We start from the raw sequence: 22,897 nt of genomic DNA, 5'->3' as shown, positions 1-22,897 counted from the left end.
AATAAACAGGATAAAAGGGAAGTGGCTGGGCTGGAGAGATGGCTTAGCGGTTAAGCGCTTGCCTGTGAAGCCTAAGGACCCCGGTTCGAGGCTCGGTTCCCCAGGTCCCACGTTAGCCAGATGCACAAGGGGGCGCACGCGTCTGGAGTTCGTTTGCAGAGGCTGGAAGCCCTGGCGCGCCCATTCTCTCTCTCCCTCTATCTGTCTTTCTCTCTGTGTCTGTCGCTCTCAAATAAATAAATAAAAAATTTATAAAAAAAAAAAAAAAAAGGGAAGTGGCTTTTAGTCTTAAGCTAGCTTGCTCAGTGATAGTCTGTGTTGCTCATTGCTAGGAGAGTTGGGTTACAATTAATTGAGGCTGCAAAATCAGACTGAGTTCAAATCCTGATGTCCCCACTTTGTTGCTGTCTCAGATAGTCTGTGTTGCTCATTGCTAGGAGAGTTGGGTTACAATTAATTGAGGCTGCAAAATCAGACTGAGTTCAAATCCTGATGTCCCCACTTTGTTGCTGTCTCAGACAAATCTTTTAGCTTTAGTTTTCTCACCTGTGAAATGGCACAATTGCTAGGCAAGGGGCACAAGCCAATAATCTCAGCACTTGAAAGGTGTAGACAGGAGGATCAGAAGTTCATTGTCATCCTCGGCCAAATAGCCATTTTAGGTCTGTTTGGGTCTTATGAGATCTTGTCTCAAAACAACAAAAAGGGGCTGGAGAGATGGCTTAGTGGTTACGGCATTTGCCTGCAAAGCCAAAGGACCCTGGTTCAATTCCCCAAGACCCACTCGGGAGGCAGAGGTAGGAAGATCACCATGAGTTCAACGCCACCCTCAAGACTACAGAGTGAATTCCACGTCAGCCTGGGCTGGAATGAGTCCCTAATCAAAAAAAAAAAAAAAAAAAAAAAAGATCTCTCTCTCACACACACACACTCACTCACATGCATGCACACAGATGCTTTGAGGGGGCTACATGGACAGGGAACTGAACAACATGAAGTGACATGGTGTATTACTTGTCTTGCTGTGACCAGATGCCTGACAGGAGCAACATGAAGAGCAAGGGTTTATTTTGGCTCACAGTTTGGGGTTCCACAGTCCATCATGTCAGGGAGGGCCTGGCCGCAGGGACAGGAGACTGCAAGTCACATCCTAACCACAGTCAGGAAGCAGAGTGATGGATGGTCATGCTCAGCTTGCTGTCTCCCCATCTTTTGTATTTTATTTTGTTTTATTTAAGTATTTTATGTATTTATTTATGAGAGAGAAAGAGACAGAGAAGAGAAAGGGACACATAGAGAGAATGGGCACTGCACAGGAACTGCAGACACGTGCACCCCCTTGTGCATCTGGCTTGCATGCATCCTGAGGAATCGAACCCGGGTCCTTTGGCTTCAGAGGCAAATGCTGTAACCCCTAAGCCATTTCCCCTGTTTCCTCCCTTTTTTTATTTTTTATTTTATTTGAGAGAGAGAGAGAGAGAGAGAGAGAGAGGCGGGGGAGAGAACTGGAGTGCCAGGGCCTCAGCCACTGTAATTGAATTCCAGATGCATGCTCCACCTAGTGGCCATGTGCGACCTTGCCCTTGCCTCACCTTTGTGCGTCTGGCTTACGTTGGATCTGGAGAGTCAAATATGGGTCCTTAGGCTTCACAGACAAGCACTTTAACCACTAAGCCATCTCTTCAGTCCTCCTCTTTTTAATTTAATTTTATATATATTGTAGATAGACTATTGTCCATTCACCCTGTTGGGGGGGAATTTTTCCACTTCAATTAGCCTAATCTAGAAAATCCCTCAAAGACATGCCCAAGAGATTTGTTTCCATGGTGACTCTAAATCCTGTCAAATTGACAAGATTAATCATCACATATGGAAACCAGAAAACCCAACGCAAGACTGACTGACCAAAGATGAACTCGATGCTAATGATTCACTCAGGCCACCCACAGAGCCAGACCTCCCCTCCTCATTCTTTCGGTCACTTGCAAGTCCATGGGCTAGAGGGACCCAGGGACCTAACACACATACTTGGGCAGCCCCACCTGCCTCGGAACACGTGACAAAGCCAACTGCTTTGTGCTCCACGGCGTGGGGGAGGGACAAGTTCCCAGCAGTGGGAGCACAGCTGCAAGGGAGCCCACCGTGGTAGAACAGAGCTGCGGTATCGCCGCCTTAGGGAAGGCCTTCGGGAACTTTCTTTTTTTTTTTTTTTTTTTAAATTATTTATTTATTTATTTATTTGAGAGCGACAGACACAGAGAGAAAGACAGATAGAGGGAGAGAGAGGGAATGGGCGCGCCAGGGCTTCCAGCCTCTGCAAACGAACTCCAGATGTGTGCACCCCCTTATGCATCTGGCTAACGTGGGACCTGGGGAACCGAGCCTCGAACCGGGGTCCTTAGACTTCACAGGCAAGTGCTTAACCGCTAAGCCATCTCTCCAGCCCGCCTTCGGGAACTTTCTAGCGTCCACCCTTGTCATGGATGATCCCAGCATCTCCTGGGGTGGTCTCTCACCCTCTTGGGCCCTGACCACCTGTTACCTGGGGATGACCACACAGCCTTACTGCCCTGCCTGGTCTCTGCCCCGCCACCCTCATCCTGCGCTGCCTCTCTCTATTCATTGCTTTTTGTTTTTTTCTTTTTTTCATTTAGTCTCTTTCCTTGAAGGACCATGCAGCTGAGTAACACCCAGGGGAGCCAGTGTGTGGGTGGTCTGAATCAGCTGTTATGTGACTGAGAAAAAAGTGTGGACATTGTCCTGTGGGGATGCTGGCTTTATGTCACTACTCCACTAGGTGACTGGATGCACGGCAGGCACTCCTCTAGATTCTCACTTCCTGTCTAGGTGCAGGTCGGCGTGGCCAGGAGAAGGGGTTCCTGTCCCAGGAGATGCCAGCTGCACGGAGCCCTGGGGAGCCAGGTGGAGCCTAGGACAGCCCCAGGCCCCACATCCACGCACGCAAACACATACACATCACACATACAAATAAAGAATATTTAATAAAAAAAAAGTAAAGAGGGCTGGAGGGGTGGCTTAGTGGTTAAGGCGCATGCCTGAAAAGCCAAAGGACCTTGGTTCAATTCCCCAGGACCCACGTAAGCCAGATGCACAAGGGAGCACATGCATCTGGAGTTCGTTTGCAAGGGCTGGAGGCCCTGGTGCGCCCATTCTCTCTCTTTCTCTCTCTCTCTCTCTCTCTGCCTGTTTCCCAAAAAAGTAAATAAAAAAATTAAAAAGTAAATAAAAATAAAGAAATAGGAACAAGGGCTGGAGAGATGGCTTAGTGGTTAAGGCACTTGCTTGCAAAGCCAGAGGACCTCGGTTCAATTCCACAGGACCCATGTAAGCCAGATGCATAAGGTGGCACATGTGTCTGGAGTTCGTTTGCAGTGGCTGGAAGCCATTCTCTCTCTCTCTCTCTCTCTCTCTCTCTTTCTCAAATAAATAAATAAAAATAAAATATTAAAAAAAAAACGGGGCCAGGAGTGGTGGCACACACCTCTAATCCCAGCACTCAGGAGGCAGTGATAGGAGGATTGCTGTGAGTTCGAGGCCACCCTGAGACTCCATAGTGAATTCCAGGTCAGCCTGGGCTAGAGTGAGACCCTACCTCGAAAAACCAAAAAAAAAAAAAAAAAGAAAGAAAAGAAAAAGAAAAAGAAAAAGAAAAAAGAAATACGAACAATTACGACGGGCAAGCCCCTAGGTGGGTGCTGGGGAGAGGGCGTGAGGGGGCAGGCAGTTTAGGGTGCATGAGGAGCAAGCAGAGGGCTTTGCAGGCACAGGCATGCTCGTGTGAAGTGCAGCCGTGTGTGTGGCTCTTGGGGCCCGATGTGGTTGAGGCAGGGAAGGGTCAGGGCAGTTTCCCTGGCAGGAGGCAGAAGGACGGAGGAACTGCTGTCCTGTGTCCCTGAGGCAGAACGTGCTGGCCGGCCTGGGTGTGCGGATTGGCATGGCTGTGGGCCAGCCCGAGGTCCCGCAGCCTGGTGAGGTCAGGCTTTGCAGTGAGTGCCTGAACTGATAAGCCATGTCTCCAGCTCCTCACTGATTTTTTTTTGTAGTTTTTTTTTTTTTTCTTTTTTTGGTTTTTCGAGGTAGGGTCTCAGTCTAGCCCAGGCTGACCTGGAATTCACTATGTAGTCTCAGGGTGGCCTCGAACTCAAGGCAATCCTCCTACCTCTGCCTCCCGAGTGCTGGGATTAAAGATGTGTGCCACCATGCCAGGCTGTTTTTTTTTTTAAACACATGATTTTAGACAAAAGGCCAAGAAGCAACCTATTTATTTTGTTCCTATTTCATTCATTTCTGCCCTCAGTGATATTATTTCTTTTTGTCTACTGATTTTTTTTTGTTTTTGTTTTTGTTTTTGTTTTTCGAGGTAGGGTCTCACTCTAGCTCAGGCTGACCTGGAATTCACTATGGAGTCTCAGGGTGGCCTCGAACTCACGGTGATCCTCCTACCTCTGCCTCCCAAGTGCTGGGATCAAAGGTGTGTGCCACCACGCCTGGTTTACATTTGGTTCTTAAGCTCTGGGCTGGCAGGGCTCGGGTGGACCACGACCAGCTATCTTTACATCCTGTTTCTAGGGGCCTGTAGCCATTACCCTCTTGTCACTGGGACAAAACACTTGGACCAGAAACAGCTTAGGGAAGGAAGGGGTTTGTTTTGTTTTGGCCTGTAGTTTTGAGGGGATGTGTCATCGCGGTGGGGAAAGCAGGAGCACGCAGCTGGCTCACGTGGTCACATCTCAGCAGGGAGGAAGGAGAGAGAGTGAGCAGGCTGGCACTGGCAAGTTGGCCTGGATAACAAAATCCCAAGGCCCACCCCCAGTGACACACCTCCTCCTGCGAGGCTCCATCACCCAAAGGCTCCAGACCAGCTGAGGATCAAGTACAAAGCTACATCACAAACACATGACACTTTGGGTGGCGTCTTACATTCAACACCACAGAGCCAGATGGTCAGTCCTTCCCAGAGCTAACCTCCTGCCTAACACTGGACTAGGAAGGACGCCATGCACAGACCTGGAGGTGGACAGGGTGCACATGTTGGGGAGGGTGGGAAGCAGTATGAGGCCAGGGTCCGAGAAGCAAGGGGAGGTAGAGGCACAGTCATGCTGGGCCTCCTGGAGGAAGGGATGTCAGGGGAGAAGGGACAGCCAGGCCCCAACAGGACGTCCTCGCTCAGACCGTACCCAGCACGTACCCAGTCACCCAGGCCTCCAAGCATAGAATCTTCTTGCATCTCATCTTTGGTGCCCCTTATGGGGTCAAGAGGTGGACTGAACCAGCCACTTCCGCTCCTGCCATCCCATGCTCCCATCACCACAGCCAAAGTTTCCTACATTCCTGACCCCCATTCCTTTCTTTCACAGCAACCAGGGCCACCTGCTGAGAAGGAAAATTCCATCATGCCCTACTCCATCCTCCAGACAACACCTGCTGCCATTGTGTGTGGAACAAATTCCAGTCTTGAGAGGCCCATCCCTGGGTCCATCTATTGCCTGACGTCACCACTGGCTCCTCCCCTTCTCTCTGCACCCAGCACCGAGGCCATTCCCACCACAGGGCCTTTGCACTCACAGTTTCTGCAGCCCGGAGCACCCTTCCTCAGCCTGCCGGGTCCTCTCCTCCCGCAGATCTCAGCGAAGGGAGTCTTTCCCTAAAAAGCTTCCTCTCCGTTCCCTCACTGGCTCATTTCTTCCTGTGGCACGCATTTGTCACCCAAGCCGCATCTAGCTCTGCACTTTCCCCTAACAGACGGTAAAAGTCACAAGTCAGGGTCCTTGTTAGTTTCATTTGCAGCTGCACCCCAGCATCCGGCATTCAGTGAATGCCTATGGGATGAAAAAATGGATAAAATGATCAGACTCAGTCTTGCCCCTCAGTGAAATGGGGTCACACCATTCCTGTCCATGGGGTGATGTGGCTCAGAGCCAATGCACACATCAGACTCCTTCCCCAGTGGGCCCAGGGCTCACCAGGTCATGCCATCTGGACCCAAGCCCCCTGCCCTGGCAGCCAGTGTCCTACCTACCTGACCACCTTGCGGCCAAGCCTTGGCCCACAGGTCCCTGAGGACAGCTGACACATCAGTACTCAGAACCCAGGCCCCAGGTTCATGCAAATTCTGTCTCCCAGTCCCCCAGCTGCGGCCCCTCGGTTCAGCCTTTTCGAAAAAAAAGTCTTGGCCACTCACACTTCCCTTGTTCCCAGCTGGGTCCACTCAAGAGTGTCACCGTGTTGTAAGGTTGGGCTCACAGCCGGGCCAGAGCCAGTATTCGGCAGGGGTAGCATGTGCCTCTCTCTGCACTGGGCTCTCATCCCCCACAAAGCCAGGGCAGTCAGGAACCCATCCCTATTTGCTTGCAAGAACCACTTTGGGGCCTTAGCAGATAGTTAATGTGTCTTTCTCCCTGGCCCCCCCCAAAAATAAGCGCCCCTACTGCCCTGAGGGGCCCCTGAGCACATCTAGTATTCCCTCCCCTTTGCTCCCCAAGACAGAGGCGGCCTCATCTGGCAGCGATGTCTCTCGGGTTTCTTCTGCACAGGGGCAGCGAGGCACAGCATCAATTGCCTGGATCAGTTTCACTTTCCCAGAATCAGGGTCATTACCAGAAAAGGGGGCTGTGGCAGGTTGAGAAGATCGGTCCCACTTTCTGCTTTATGCCCCAGGGGAATTTGCAGATAAACAAGACCACATCAGGGGCTCGGGGACAAGGAGTCTGGTACCACTTCTTGTGTGTGTCTGGGTGGGGGGCATGCACACCCCAGTACTCCAGAGGATCTCCCACTGTCAGCCCTCACTTTCCACCTTGTTGGGGGCGGGATCTGAGTTTTGAACTTGATGTGGGTTCTGGGGATCCTTGTGTGGCAAGTACTTTATCCACTGAACCATCTCCCCAGCCCCCGGGGCCCTTTTTATAGCATGGAAAATGTGTTTTTTCAAAGCTAGGCCTCCACTGATCTGAGGTTTTCTATGGCAGAGGACAAGCTGGCCAGAGTGTCTAAGTCATGGACACTTTGGGGGCAATGTTTACTCCTTTTCTCACATATTCTTTTTTCCGAAGTAGAGCCTCACTCTAGCCCAGGCTAGTCCAGGCTGGCCTGAAATTCACTATGTAGTCTCAGGCTGGCTTCGAACTCACAGCGATCCTCCTATCTCTGCCTCCCAAACTCTGGAATTAAAGGCGTGTGCCACCATGACCGGCTTTCTCTTACTCTTTTTTTTTCCGCCTGGTTTTTTGAGGTAAGGTCTTACTCTAGCTCAGGCTGACCTAGAATTCACTATGTAGTCTTAGGCTGGCCTTGAACTCACGGCAATCCTCCTACCTCTGCCTCCTGAGTGCTGGGATTAAAGGCATGCACCACCACACCTGGCTCTTTTTGTTTTTTTTGTTTTTTTTTTTTGAGAGAGAATGGGAGAGAGAGTATTGGTATTCCAGGGCCTCCAGCTGCTGCAATCGAACTCCAGACATGTGAGTTATCTTGTGTGCATGTGCAACCTTGCACACTTGCATCACCTTGTGTGTCTGGCTTACACGGGATCTGGAGAGTTGGACATGCGTCCTTAGGCTTCGCAGGCAAGCACCTTAACTGCTAATCTATCTGTCTAGCCTTCTTTCTTTCTTTAGAAAGGATCTCATGTAGCCCAGACTGGCTTCAAACTTGCTATGCAACTGAGGCTGACCTTGAACTGATCCTCTGCCTCTACCTCCCACGCGATAGGATTACAGGTGTGCGCCACCACACCAAGCCAGAGGCATTCCGTGTTCATGGGCCTCCTGCAGCACCCAACCTTCACATGCTATTCAGCAAGTGTCAGAGGCCTAGTGAGTCAGGGTCTCTCCTGAGGACTCTACAGGGAGCGTCCCCAGTCCCCAACCCTGGCAAAGGTCAGCAGCGCTGAGGAAACTGAGGCTCGTCAAAGCTAGGTGGCGTTTGCTCAGGAGCGCCCTGGGGTGGCTGGTCTCTACACCTCCATCTGCTACTGCAGACTAACAGGTTCCTGGGCTGAGCCAGAAGCCAGGATAACCAAGAGCACCTAACTCCATCATGCCTGGAGTCCACACTGGCCTTTCCCAGGCATCCCAAGGCTAGAGAAGTATGAGGAAGTGGCTGGGGTCAAGCCCGGGCTCCTGGGGATCCCCTGTTCTCTTACTCTCCTGATTCCCCTTCCTCTCATGCCCTACCACAGGCTGCTGGCCGAGTAATCTCCCCAAAACCAAAATCTGAGCACATCCGGAGAGTGTGGCCCCCACACTGGAGAGAGAGCATTTCAAGTAGGACCCAGGGAAGGGAAAGAACAGAAAGTATTTAGGAAGTTGCTAGTATTTCAGGATGGCTGGGCATTGTAGAAATGGAGGAATGGGGCCAGAAGAGGCTGGGCCACATAACTTCATCTTGTGTGTGTGTGTGTGTATGTATGTATGGTGTGTGTATGTATGTATGGTGTGTGTATGTATGCATGGTGTGTGTGTGCACGTGCACGCATTGTGGTTAAAGGTGTAATCACCATATCGGGAAAGATTTAACTTACCAATATTTTAAAAGTGAACAATTGGAAATTGCTTTAGGCAAAGTCCAAATATAAAACAAATAGAATATTATGTGGTTGTTCAAGAGGAAGCACTTAGCCGTTTATTGATGTGGAACGATGTCAATTACTAAGAGAAAATAATGTACAAAAATATATACTTATGTATTTTTTAATCCTGTAAGTTAATACACCCAGAAGTTGACAGTGGATATTTCTGAGTGTGTTGTACAGCATTCTTCTTATTTTAGATGTTCTTTTTCTAAATTTTCTCCAGCAAATATGTATTTCCTCCATGATATGGTGGCGTTTTTTTTTTTTTTTAAATATGGTCTATAGGTGTCTTTGGTAGTGTAATTATTAGTTTTAAGACATTTAAAACATTCTTTCCACTGTAGAATTATCTTATTAGGGGACTGGAGAGATGGCTCAGTGGCTAAGGTATTTACAAGCAAATCCTAATGACCAGAGTTCAATTCCCCAGTACCCACATAAAGCTAGATGCACAGTGGCACATGCATGTGGAATTCGGTTGCACTGGCTAGAGACCCTGGCATGCCCCACTCTCTCTCTCTCTGAGCTTGAAAGTAAATAATTATTTTTATCATGTTAAAATAAAAATAATAGAAGACCACAGTACCCAATATCTTTCCCATTCTTCTTTAAAATAGATATATATCCGATTGACTCATTTGATGTATGTATTGATAGGACACTGAAGCTTTGATACTTGGACATGTAGTAATGGACAGGGTCATTAACACATCCATCATGCCCACAGTGCTCCCTTCCTGATTCAGTTTTAATCATTCCCAGTCATGGGCTCTGCACTCATTTCAGTATTCACTGGGATCAAATCTGAAAATACTGAAGGAAGTACATCAGTAACTTTCCAGGTGATTTGGATTAAAGCCAAGTTAAAAAAAAATTTCTTATGTACTTGGGCTGCATGTGTATGAACATTCCAGGGCCTCTTGCTGCTGCAAATGAATGCCGGAAGCATGTGCTGTTTTTGTGCCTGGTTGTACATGGGTGTTGGGAATTGAATTCAACCCTCAAGAATGCCAAGGGTTGTTTTTTGTTTGTTTGTTTGTTTATTTTTATTTATTTATTTGAGAGCGACAGACAGAGAAAGAGGGTGATAGAGAATAAGCACTCCAGGGCCTCCAGCCACTGCAAGCGAACTCCAGACGCGTGCACTCCCTTGTGCATCTGGCTCACGTGGGTCCTGGGGGGAATCGAGCCTTGAACCAGGGCCCTAAGGGCTTCACAGGCAAGGGCTTAACCGCTAAGCCATCTCTCCAGCCCAAGAATGCCAAATTTTCAACATGCGTTGAAAGACAGAATTCTTGGGTACTGAACCAAGCACCAGGCATGCCAGTCAAGTTTTCTGCTGCGCAGAAATCCCCGGGGGGCTGAGGACATGGCTCAGTGGTTAAAGGCGCTTGCTTACAAAGCCGGCCGCTCTGAGTTCCATTTCCAGTACAGACGGAGAGTCAGCTGCACAGCGTGGCACATGTGTCTGCAGTCCGTTTGCATGGGCAGGAGGCCCTGGGTAGGGCCGAGACTCTCCAAAATAAATAAAAAATGGGAGATCTCATCTTAAAAAATAAGTTTCAGCCCGGGCGTGGTGGCGCACGCCTTTAATCCCAGCAGAGGTAGGATTGTCATGAGATCGAGACGACATAGTGAATTCCAGGTTAGCCTGGGCTAGAGTGAGACCCTACCTCGAAAAAAACAAAGAAAAAATAATAAGTTGGTTTTTTTTGTCTTTTTTTTGAAGCACTTTTACTTTAATCCCGTTGAATCCATTCATTCTTAGCTTCTTAGCTTGGAGGCGGGGCGTAACTTGATGTACGCATGCGCACTCCCGGCCGCTGGAGAAGGCGGTTAGGGCCCCCGAAAATCCCGCCTCCGACGCTGGCCATTGGCTGGCTCAGCCAGCGCGCTCCTGATTGGTGGCCGCAGCCCAGCCCCTTCTGCCGGTCAAAGTTGGCGGGAAAGCGGCCGGGGCGCCAAATGGCGGCGGCCGAGCGGTCGGCGTGTCCCGGCGGCCCGGCTACGGTGCGGCTGCCGTCGTCGCCGCCGTTCAAAGTGCTGGCGGAGCAGCTGCGGCGCGACGCGGAGGGCGGCCCGGGCGCGTGGCGGCTGTCGCGGGCGGCGGCGGGGCGCGGGCCGCTGGAGCTGGCGGCCGTGTGGATGCAGGGCACCGTGCTGGCGGCGGGCGGCGGCGAGGCGCGGCTGCGCGACCCGAGCGGGGTCTTCTCGGTGCGCGGCCTGGAGCGGGTGCCGCGCGGCCGGCCCTGCCTCCTCCCAGGTAACGCCCGGGGCCCGTCCGCGCCTGGAACTTGGCCTCGGCCTCCAGCGAGCGGAAGTGCTGCGCTTTTCCCGTTCCGCCTCCTACCTCCTTCCTGTCTCGCCCCGGGTTCGATTCCCAAGTACCCATGGAAAGCCGAGATACACAAAGTGGCACTTGCGTCTGGAGCTGCCTTTGCTGCAGCAAGAGGCCCAGTTGCGCCTATTCTCATTCTATCTTTTTTTTCTCCCAAATAAGTATTTTTATTTATTTGAGAGAGGCAGATAGAATGGGCGCAGCCACTGCAAAGGAACCCAGACCCATTTGCCACCTTGTGCATCTGGCTTATGTGGGTCCTTAGGCTTCGCAGGCAAGAGCCTTAACTGCTAAGCCATCTCTATAGTCCCATAAAAATATGTTTTAAAAAAGTACTTGTTTCAAGAGTCAGGCATTGGGCATCTGGTGTCCTAATAAGCACATTGTCATCACACAGGCATGAGGCTCAGATAGACAAGGTCTGCAGAGCTTGCATCACCTCAAGAATCCTTCTTGCTTACAGAATCTCCCGTTGCATGGAGATGTGGGATGGGTCAAGGGTCTGGCCTGGCCTGCCTTAGATTCACACTTGGGTTGAATTCCTAGGCCTGCATCTCCCTTGAGTGGTTAAAGCACTTTTGACTTTTACCTTTTCTGAGCTTTGTTTCTCCCTCCCTTCTTCCTTCTTCCTCTAGCTCTCTCTTGTTATGTTATTCTCCAGAGCAAAGCTAGTAATTCCTGCTCTTATGTGCATTCAAATTGGCCTTGACCTTAACACAGCACCATTTCCGTTCCTGCCCCCACTGTTGTCCACAGCTCCAGCCAGCTTTAGCCGATGCAAATCCAGGTGGATGCTCCATTTCATGTGGCCTGGCAACTAAAATTAGTGTTACTTATTTAGTTTTGATGAATAGACTTATTCATATATTTTGAGGGTGCTAAGCATCAAACCTGGGCAAGTGATATAGCTCTACCACTGAGCTATGTCTGCAGCCTCAGCTTTTGTATTTTTTTTTTTTTTAACAGAGTATGGGCCCACAATAGGCTCTTGCCATTGCAGATGAACTCCAGATGCATGTACTACATTGTGCATCTAGCTTTATGTAGGTACTGGGGAATTGAACCTGGACCATCTGGCTTTGCAAGCAAGTGCTTTTACTGCTGAGCTATCTCCCCAGCCTTGTACCTTTGTTTTCTTTTTCTTTTTCTTTTTTTTTTGATCTAGGGTCTCACTCTTGCCCAGGCTGACCTGGAATTCACTGTGTAGTCTCAGGGTGGCCTTGAATTCAGCGATCCTCCCACCTCTGCCTCCAGATTGGTGGGATTAAAGGCGTGTGCCACCACGCCTAGCCCCTGTATCCTTTAAAAAATATATATCTTTATTTGTGAAAGAAACGGACAAAGCATGGGTATTCCAGGGCCTCTTGCCACTGCAAATGAACTCCAGATACATGTACCATTTTGTGTGTCTGAGTTTACATGATGAGTGCCAGAGAGTCGAATCTGGGCTGGCAGGCTTTATAAGCAAGTGACTTTAACCACTGTGTCATCTCCCCAGCCCAAATTACTATTATTTTTAAATATACTTTATTATTTATTTATTTGAAAGAAAGAGGCAGAAAGAGAGGGAGAGAATGGGCATGCCAGGGCCTCCAGCCACTACAAACAAACTCCAGAGGCATGCACCCCCTTGTGCATACGACTTACATGGGTCCTGGAGAATCGAACCAGGATCCTTTGGCTTTTCAGGCAAATGCCTTAACCGCTAAGCCATCTCTCGAGCCCCCAAATTATTATTTTTATTGTTGTATTGAGGCAGGGTCTGTAGCCCAGGCTGGTCTTGAACCTCTGGCCTCCTGAGTGCTGGGATTATAGGCATTTTTAGTGCTAAAAAAATTTGCAGTCCCAGGGTTGGAGGGATGGCTTAGCAGTTAAAGCGTTTGCCTGCAAAGCCAAAGGGCCTAGGTTCGATTCCCCAGGACCCATGTAAGCCAGATGCACAAGGGGGCGCATGCATCTGGAGTTCGTTTGCAGTGGCTGGAGGCCCTGGAATGCTCATATTCATATCCTCTGTCTCTCCTACCTCTGCCTCCCAAGTGCTGGGCTTAAAGGCGTGCGCCACCATGCCCGGCCCTACCTTTTCTTTTTAATCCCCATCTTCCTTTTGGTCGCTGGCTGAAGTCCTAAGCATGCCTGCCCTGACACTTTGGGGCTTTTCCACCCTTTTCTCAATAATGTCCTTTGCTTTATTTAAAAAATAAAAAAAAAAAAAGGTCCTATACAGAAGCTCACAAACTAGCTGCCGCAGTGTGTGTCATTGGTACTATTGCTGCTAGTGGCTCAGGGGCCCTTGGTTTCCAGCTGCTGAACAAAGGAGGGTTTCTTTTGTCCTCATCCGTCTCTGGTTCATCTGGAGGTTACTGTGGGGAGTTTATAAATGCTGGATGCAGCAGCACGCGTGGTCCAGCCTTTAAGGGGGTCAGGGAAGGCTTGGGACTGTGATGTCACTGGGGTGCACCGCGTCAGTGTATGGTAGCAGGAGACTTGTCTAGCTCCATTGAACAGCGTGAGCACAGGCCTGGAGCTGGGGAACCAAACCGGCGCACCACAGGGCAGCAGTGGAAGAGGCTGGTTGTCTGTAATAACATGCCTTCCTTATGCCATCTTGGCGCCTACTGCTTTGGTGTTGGTCCTCCACTGTGCTGCCCTGAGCATGGAGGTGGGGCTAAAGATGCTTCTGGGGTCGAAGACTCCCTGTCCCCCCAGTTGCTCCCATCCCGCAGGTGGAGTTGAGGCAGTGTCACCTAGACCATGCTGTAGAGGCGGGTGGAAGGGCTGGGAGAGTGGAGGCTGGAAGGGGACCGGCCAGGGCAAGGGAGGGTGACTTCCAGATCCCGGGAAGGTTTGTGGGAGGAGGCCGCGTGGAGAGAACTGGTGGGCCGCGCAGGACCAGTCCCCTAAGGGTTGTGTACCGACCTTTGGCTCCGAGCGTGGGGGGAAGGGCTGTCAGCCTCGCCTGGCCTTCCGCTCTGCCACTCTGAGGGTTCCATCTCCGCTGGCACTAGAGTCCAGCCGGCATGTTTTCAAAGCTGGCACTGTCACTGAGGGACCTGGGTAGGATCTGGAGACATTCAGACACACGCACCTGCGTTTCCCCTGCCCCAGGGTGGGACATCAAAGGGCTAGGGGCAGCTTCAGGACCTGGCTCCCCCAGTCACAGCCCTGTAGCCATGTGCAGACTCGTCTCTCATGTTGGAAGCTGGCATTTGGAGCTGGCTGCCGGCCTCCCCAACCCTCGGCGGGACGTTTTTACACAATTGTATCTTGTGTGGTTTATGGCTGGCCAAGTCGCTCTTTCAAGTAGAGTCACTTCCCCAAGGGAATGGGAAGCATAGCGGTTAATGAGATGTCATTAGATCATCTTGGTGGCAGCCTGCCCTTCCCTTGGTTGGCCTGGGTGTGCGCAGCAGTGGCCGGGATAAAACCGGAGGGATAAAACCGGAGGTGTCCGGATCCGTCCCAGGCGACTGGAACAATGGCTCAGTGTGTGTGTGGTGGGGGGCAAGCTTGCAGATGCTGCCTTTTTTTTTTTTTTTCTCTTCTTTTGGCAACATGGAGGGAAAATTGGATTTGCATTGCAGCTGTCAGGAAGTGGCTTTGAAGAAAGAGACTTGTGCACCGAGGCCAGCCACTGGTTCTGCCACTGAGGAAGGGACAAGAATCAAAAGCTTGGGTTGTCTGCTCCTGCCTTGGGGCCAGGTATCCAATCCTAACTGATGTGGGAGCCACTTACATTCCATGGGCCCGATTCGCTGTCTGCCTGACGATTGTGTTTACCACAGAAGTCGCCGTGGGGGCTGGAGAGACACTTAGCCGCTGCATTTGCTTGCAAAGTCTGCTGGCCAGGGCTGCATTTTGCAGTACCTATGTAAAGCACAAAGTGCCTCATGCATCTGGAGTTTGTTTGCAGCACCAAGAGGCCCTGGTGCACACATTCATATTTCTCTGTGTCTCTTTCCTTCTTGGAAAAAAAAAAAATGCAGCTGTCCTGGGGGTGTAGCACAGATAGCGGAATGCTTACCTGGAGTGGTGCGCAAAGCCTGGCTTCCACCCCAGCTCCACATGAACCAGTGTGGTGGGGCGAGACTGTGATCCTGACACTCAGGAGGTGGAAGGCAGGAGACCAGTTTAGGGTTACCCTCACCTACATAGCCCACGCCACACGAAACCCTGTCTCAGAAAAAGAAAAGCAGAGCTGTGTGCGGGAGCTCACACCCACGGTCCTGGGAAGCAGGAGGCTGAGGAAGGAGGATTGCTGTGGATTCCAGGTCATTCTGGGCTAGAGTTGTTGTGCCAAGACCCCTGACCAGGAGCCAAGTCCCCCGGTCACCCAGAGTCACCCAGAGAACTGTCACAGAAGCCGAGACACTTGAATGTAAAAGCAGCAGGTTTCTTTATTGCAAGCCTAGGCCTGGGCTACGTCCCTACAGTCCAGCACAGCGGTAGTGAGGGAGAGAGCCCCTTTCTTTTGGGGGAAGGGGTTCATATAGGAATTCGAACAAAGAAGCAGGGGATAGATACATGATTGGTTGATTTAAACAGTTCTGATTGGCTTGGGGTTTCAGTGGTAAAGTTGGGGGCAGGAGCTAGGGGCACTCCAGGCAGATGAAGTCATCTCCATTGTCCTTGAAGTAGAGATTCCTCAGTTTGTTATCTAAGCAGGTGGTCAGAGGCCCCCCCCACCACCACAGTGGAGTGTTTCTGCAATGTCCTTGAAGTGGAGATTCCTCAGAAACTTTAGGGGGAAAGGTAGCAATTAAGCAAGAAAAGTTTACAGAAGCAAAAGGTCAGCACATTGGCCAGCTAGTTCTCTATCTAAGTCAGACCTGGGCCTTTTTAAAAAATGGTTATATTTGGTCTCTCCGAGTGAGACCCTACCCCAAAAAAATAAAGGAAGAAAAAAGGAAGCCAGCAGAGAGATACAGCTGGTGTCCATCCTCCAGGTTAAATGCTGAGCTGTTTGTTAATAATATATGCATATATTTTGATCACTGGCTGCTTTTATTTTAGGATCTGCTATCTGGAATTTTATAGGACTGAGGATCAATCAACCTCCAGCCTGATTTTTTTTTTCCTATATCCAGTTTTCCTCTCTTATCAAGGCCCTGAAAGTTGGGGTCTCTGATTCTGTCCTTGTTCTCATGTCCCCACCCCCATTGCTATGATCATCACCCCGGCTTTCTTTCCACAGGAAAGTATGTGATGGTCATGGGAGTGGTTCAGGAGTGCAGCCCCGAGCCGTGCCTTCAGGCTGTGAAGATGACCGATCTCTCTGAGAATCCTGTCCATGAAATCATGTGGGAACTAGAAGTGGAAGATTTGCACCGGAATCTTCCCTAGACATGCTGGAACCGTCGCTCAGTAGCCCTCCCCCTGAGAGGATTCCCGGCATCCTGTGATGTACAGTTCTCACACTTTCTCATAATTGCTTTGGTTGAGCTAAGCTGCTGGATGCAGGTGGATTGTTTGTTTACTTATTTATTTTTGAGGCAGAGTCTCACTCTAGCCCAGGCTCACTTGGAACTCACTTTGTAGCCCAGGCTGGCTTCAAATTCAGAGATCCTCTTACCTCTGCCTACCCCCGCCCCCCAGTGCTGGGATTAAAGGCATGCGCCACTACCCCCAGCTCGAGATGCAGAAGTTTGTAAATGCTAAGACACTTCCGTTAACTCATCCCCCCCAATGCCTCTTGCTCTCTTTGCTGATGAAAAGCAGATGCTGTGAGCTTTTTCCTTTTTTTTCTTCTTAATTTATGTGTGTTCATTTCTCTCTCGAAAGCACAATCTCATGTTACAGTGTGTGGCGATATTTTCCTCCGTTACTGCTGCACCCCTGTTGTGTGAGGCAAAACCTGAATCTCAGTCAAGGCCAGCGGGATTACAGTGTGGCTGTGGGCATGAGGTTGGCCCGCAGGCCATCAAGGCTCCTGGCTCCCCATCCTCCACACAGCGGAGTCTAAGAGGGCGATCCTGGCAGCCCTCTGTTCCTGGGGTGCTAGCCTCCAGGTCCGGTTCCCCTGGGTGTGTGCAGGAGGTGAGGACAGCTTCCTTCCTTCACGTGGGGTTAAGACATTTTCAGCACTTCTTGTTGAAATAAAAGTCAAAGATGGAGTCTGACTTTCAGGCATTAACAAAACTTTTGGTGAGCCACAGCAAGGGAGCAGCCTACTGGCTTAGAGTCCTGGCCTCCATTTGCATGAAATGACTTTTTGTTGGGATTATTGGTTTTCTGTTCTCTGCTATTTACCCATGCTGGATGTGTCTTTTGATTTTAAATATGGGTGGAGTCAAGGGGCTTACATTATGTCCAAGCATTGCTTAGGGGTTTTCTTGGATTGCTGATATTCTACCATTAAGATTTTTTTTACATGTTGTAGTTGGTTTTTCTTTGTTTTAAATAAACTTGATTTTAAAAAATCACTTTTACGTTTGTAGAAAATATAGCATTCTCCTATACCACCCCCCCCCCACACACACACACACAGTACCTTCCCAGTGTAAATGCATCCTATTTGGAACATCTTTGAGGTCAGGGCTCATGTCCTTGAGGCTGGCCTCACACTGATCTGGTGTAGTTGAAGTTGACCTTGATTTCTGATCCTCTCACTCCCACCTCCCAGGTGCTAGGATTACAGGTGTGTGTCACTGCAGTAATTGGCTCCACACTGCTAGGCTGAACCTCCAAACCAGACACACTTTATGACCAGAACGGCATTTATTTCAGGCTTACAGATCCAGGGCAAGTTCCATAATGGCGGATGAAGCTGGCCCTTTACCAAGTCCAGCCAGCACCCACCAAACCACAGCACCCCCCCCACCAGCCCACTCTGCATGCTTTTAGGCTGGAATTCATACCTGCCCTCAGTGACATGCCCACCCTTAGCCCAAATCTGCCTGCTAGGAGCAGAAACTACAAACTCAATAATACCTGAATCTGCCCAGTTTATGCGATGCTGAGGTAGGAACTCAAGGCTTCATGCATATCAAGCGGGCTTTTACCTACTGAGCCACATCCCTAGCCCAGGAACATCTCTCTTGAGTATGAAGCATTTATTAACGTTGATGAGCCACTCGGAATTTTTTTTTTCAATGTTGAAGGTTGAACCAAGGGCGTTGTTAACTTTAGGCAAGTACCCTACTGCTGAGCCATAGCATCAGGCCTTTCCTTTTGACTTTTGACTTTGAGACAGAGTCTCACTAAGTTGCCCAGGCTGGTCTTGAACACAAATCCTCCTATCTCAGCTTCCATGTGCTTTGGTTCATAGGCCTATACCACAACACCCAGCTAAACCTGTATTTTTTTTTCTTTTAATTTTATTTTTACTTATCTGACAAGAAAGAGGAAGAGAGAGGATGGGCACATGCCAGGGCCTCCAGCCACTGCAAACGAACTCCAGACACATGTTTTCCCTTGTGCATCTGGCTAACAGGGGTCCTGGGGAATTGAGCCTGGGTCCTTTGGCTTTGCAGACAAATGCCTTAACCGTTAAGCCATCCTTCAGCCCGAAACCTGTATTTCTGAAGTGGTCTTTAGGTGACTTTTCTCAGATGAGCTTGGGTCACTTAACAGTGGGGAGGGACAGGATGAAGAGCTGTGGGACAAGGTCCTACCCCCTTGGAGACACAAGAGGGGCTAAGGCCTTGAACTTGCTCTGTAGCCTGGGAAAGCCTGCAAACTTGCAGTCTCCCCACCTCCTGAGTAGCTGGGGTGATGGGCCTGTGCAACCTGCCTTGGATGCATCGGGGTGTGTGTGGGTGTGTTTGTGTGTGCACACATATGTGTGCGTGAGCACATCCGTTCAGAGTCCCATATTCCTGACCTAGCTTCTTCTCAGAACACTGCCAAAAATAGCTCATGGGAGGAAAGGATTTATTTTGGCTTACAGCCTCAAGGGGGAAACACCGAGATCGCAGGGACAGCATGCATGGCATGAGCAGAAGCTGGACATCCCTTCTGCCACAGCAGGTAGAAAACAGTAGCAGGAGAGTGCGTCAAAGTAACACTGGCAAGCTAGGGGCTAATAAACCATCAAGGTCCACCGTCAGCAACACACCTCTCCAGCAAGACTCCAGCTGCCAAATTGCAGTCAGCTGGGGACCAAGCATTTAGAACACACGAATTTATGGAGGACACCTGATTCAAGTCACCACATTGCGCCCCTGGCTCCCATAAACTCATAACCATCCATGATGTAAAACAAAATCCATCCAGCTTTAAAAATCCCCATGGTTTTTGTCAGTCCCACGCTGTTCATACATCCTCTTAGTCCAAGGTCCCTTAACTGAGCCTGTAAAACCAAAAACACATAATGACTCAGAGTGAGCAGTAACGCTGCAGAAGATGGCATTGGGCACAGCAAGGAAAAATTGAACCAATGGAAGATCTACACCAAACAGGGCAAACATCAAATCCTGCAGCTCTAAGTTGGACATCTCTAACCAGTGACTAACAGAAGCCTCTGGGGTTTATTTCCACCCCTCCAGCTGGGCTGCTTACAGCCCGAGAAAACTCCATCCTTTACCAACAGATCTCCTAAGCAGTCTTTCCATAGCCCTGGCATCTCCAAAAGTCCTCAGAACACTGCAGCACATGCTCGTCCTCCACACAGGGACTCCCAACAACCCTGCCTCATAGTCACCCAGTGACTATTTCCAAACATCCATCTGTGTTGTAAACCCAATGACCCTCTCTTTTTTTTATTTTTTTATTTTTTTCAAGGTAGGGTCTTTCTCTAGCCCAGGCAGACCTGAAATTCGCTGTGTATTCTCTCAGGGTGGCCACAGACTCACACCTCTGCCTCCTGAGTGCTGGGATTAAAGGCGTGTGGCACCACGCCCAGGGCTACCCTCTCTTTCTTGCATTGTTATTCTCCCCAAGTGGGCTGCCAAAGTTGTTAATGAGGGGGAGGGGGAACAAAGCCCATGTTGAAGGGGACAACTCCTTCAGCATTCTGGTCTCTCAAGAGTCAGCAGATTGCTTCTGTCTCATTGCCCGGCAGCTGGCTCAATCTCAGTGATGGTAATTTTGGAAGCAGATGTGGCTCAACGGGGCTGCTATCTCCTGCCTAACTTTCATTTTCTGTGTCCGTAGCCTGAAAACACCAGTCCATTTCTTGTAGACTCCACCCGGCTCAAGGTCTCATGACACAGGCAGAACATAGCCAGCCTCTCACACACAAACTGCTTCTAGCCCAGCCTGGACGAGGCTGTTTCTTCCCTTCATAAACCGACCTCACAGTTCTGACTGCATTTATGTCCTTTAGACTCAGCCCAGAATAGTCCATCGAACCGCCTTCAGCACTGCGAGGCCTCTCCGAGACCAAGGTTTCACATCCTCCCATAGTCCCTGACAAGTCAGTTCCAAAAGGCCGAAAGCCACACAGGTCTCTAGCTAGCAGCAGTGACTCTACTCCACTGGTTCGCGGCCCAATTCTCCAGGACCCTTCTAAGCCAGTTGCACAAGGTGGCTCATGCATCTGGAATTCATTGCGGTGGCTGGAGGCCCTGACGCACCCATTCTCCCTCTCTACCTGCCTATTTCTGTATCTCTCTTTCAAATAGATAAATAAATAAAAATAAGCTATCTTTTAAAAATACCCAACCAAAAGCAGCTCATGGATGGAAAGGATTTATTTTTATTAATAACTTCCATAATTATAGACAATAAACCATGATCATTCCTGCCTCTCCAATTTCTCCTTCACAAATCCACCCCCATCACATCCCCTCCCCCTCTCAATTCTTTTCTTTTGATGTCATCATCTTTTCCTCCTATTATCAGGGTCCTGTATAGGTAGAACTAGGCACTGGAAGGTCACTGATATCCAGGCCATTTTGTATCTATAAGGTCGCATTATAAGCAGTCCTACCCTTCCTTTGGCTCTTACATGCTTTCTGCAGCCTCTTCCACAATGGACCCTGAGCCTTGGAAGGTATAGAGATAGAGGCTGAACACAGCTCTGTTACTTCTCAGGACTATGGTGCCTTTTGAGTCATCCCAGTGGTCACTGCTGTCTGAAAAGAGAAACTTCTCTAACCAAAAGTGAGAGTAGCATTAGTATATGGGTATGAACGTTAAGAAAAGCGCTTACAGGGCAGTTTGGTGAGCATAATAAATGCATTCAGCCAGACAACAGCAGGTGTTACTTCCCCAGGGTTCATGACCTCCGCAGCCCCAGGCTTTTGATTAGGTTTTTGGTACCAGGAATGTATAACCTCCAGTGCAGCGGGCCTTCAGTCCAATTAGCAGTTGGTTTCCTCCATAACAGGCATACCACAATTGCACCCATTGGTTCATTTGGCCTAGCTGGACAAACTTTAGGTCTGCAATGTCCGCTGTTGTATATTGCTGCTGATAACCCCTCCCCTAGGGCTGCATGCAGTGTAGCTTTTTCCAGCTTTCTGTCAGCTGGTCCACAGGGAGGAGGTGTTCAGCCCAGCTTCAACTTGGTTTCCCAGTGACCCTGCAGCCCAAGCATGTGGAGTCTTCAGCAATAGGGTCTTACCATCTATTTCTGGTGGGAAATCAAGAGCCTCGGCAATGGCCTGTAATGTTTTGGGGGCATCAGGGACTTCTCTGGCCAACAATTCACTGCAAGGTATCCCATCCCTGGTACTGAAAATTTCCTGCTAACAGTCTGTGGCTACTAGGTGTGCTATTAAAAAGGATTTATTTTGACTTAGTCATGGGATAGTTTTGTGATGGCAGGGGAAAATATGGGATGAGCAGAGGCTAGACATCACTTCTATCACAAGTGGGAAATAGCAGCAGGAGAGTGAGCCAAACTAAAAGTGGCAAGCAGTGCTGGAGAGATGGCTTAGTGGTTAAGGCACTTGCCTGCAAAGCCTAAGGACCCAGGTTAGATTCTATAGGTCCCATGTAAGCCAGATGCACAAGGTGGTGCATGCATCTGAAGTTTGCTTGCAGTGGCTGGAGGCCCTGGTGTGTCCATTCTTTTACAACACTGCATCTCTCACTCTGTCTTAAATAAAAAAAAATTTTAAAGATAATAAAAATGGGGCTGGAAAGATGGCTTATTGGTTAAGGTGCTTGCCTGGGAAACCTAAGGACCCAGGTTTGATACCCACATAAGCCAGATGCACAAGGTGGCACATGTGTCTGGAGTTTGTTTGCAGTGGCTAAAGGCCCTGGTGCGCCCATTCTCTATCTGCAATAAGTAAATATTTTAAAAATAATAATAAAAGTGGCAAGCAAAGGTTAATAAATTTCAAGGTCCACCCCCCCCCCCAGCAAGGCTCCATTTCCCAAATTGTCACCAGCTGAGACCAAGTGTTCATAACACATGAGTTTCTGAGGGACATCTGATTCAAACCACCACGATTAGTATGGCACGTATGTGAAAAGGGAAAGATGTTAGTCTATACGTGTATGGTCTGTAGTTCACTTGGGTTTCTTTTTTCATATTTATGTGTGCGTGTGCATGTCTGTGCACAGGTGTTGATGGGTATAAGTGCAGATGACCAGGGAAGTCAGAGGACAAGGGTTAGGTCTGTCCTCTGCCTTTCACCCTCATTTGAGGCAGGGGTTCTTGCTCTCACACTGTTGTTCTTTTTGTTGTGCCCCACCAAGAGGTTCTGGAAAATTCTCTGTTCTTCACCTCCCACCTCACCATCAGAGTGGGATGGCTCTGCCTCCCACAGCTTCCAACTTCTTATGTGGGATCTGAGGATTGAACTCGGGGTCTCCAGCCTGAGTGGCGAGCGCTTGATCTGAAGTCATCCCCCAGCCCATCATCCGGGTTTCTTTAGTTCTTCCCCGTGTCCTGCTACCATCCCACATTCCATTTAGTCCTGTCTCCTTAGGGCCTCCTATAGCTGGGGCAGCTGGCCACTTGCTCTTCATTGCATTGGAATTAAGCAAAAAAATACTTTTTTTTTTTCAAGTACTGGGTTTAAAACCCAGAATATCATGGATGCTGGGCAAATAAATGCTCTACTACTGAGCTA

At 49.5% G+C, this 22,897-nt stretch overlaps 1 protein-coding gene across 1 annotated transcript; it reads left to right on the top strand.

Annotated features, from left to right (window-relative positions):
* Positions 1–10,558: 10,558 nt before the first annotated feature.
* Rmi2 (RecQ mediated genome instability 2) lies at positions 10,559–17,350 on the top strand. Its single transcript, XM_045130426.1, has 2 exons — positions 10,559–10,856; positions 16,123–17,350. The coding sequence occupies exons 1-2, from the start codon at positions 10,559–10,561 to the stop codon at positions 16,269–16,271; spliced, it is 447 nt and encodes a 148-aa protein (XP_044986361.1). The 3' UTR covers positions 16,272–17,350.
* The last annotated feature ends 5,547 nt before the right edge of the window (positions 17,351–22,897 follow it).

This window comes from Jaculus jaculus, chromosome 11 (assembly GCF_020740685.1).
Source record: "Jaculus jaculus isolate mJacJac1 chromosome 11, mJacJac1.mat.Y.cur, whole genome shotgun sequence".
NCBI lineage: Eukaryota > Metazoa > Chordata > Mammalia > Rodentia > Dipodidae > Jaculus > Jaculus jaculus.
Note: the sequence above shows the minus strand (reverse complement) of the source record. Positions and strands in the feature narration are given on the sequence as shown.

Bases quoted from the DNA above. Each gene is read 5' to 3' on its own strand.
- Rmi2 (XM_045130426.1), top strand. From the start codon at position 10,559: ATGGCGGCGGCCGAGCGGTCGGCGTGTCCCGGCGGCCCGGCTACGGTG. The intron at 10,857-16,122 runs GTAACGCCCGGG...TTCTTTCCACAG, and splicing joins CCGGCCCTGCCTCCTCCCAG to GAAAGTATGTGATGGTCATG.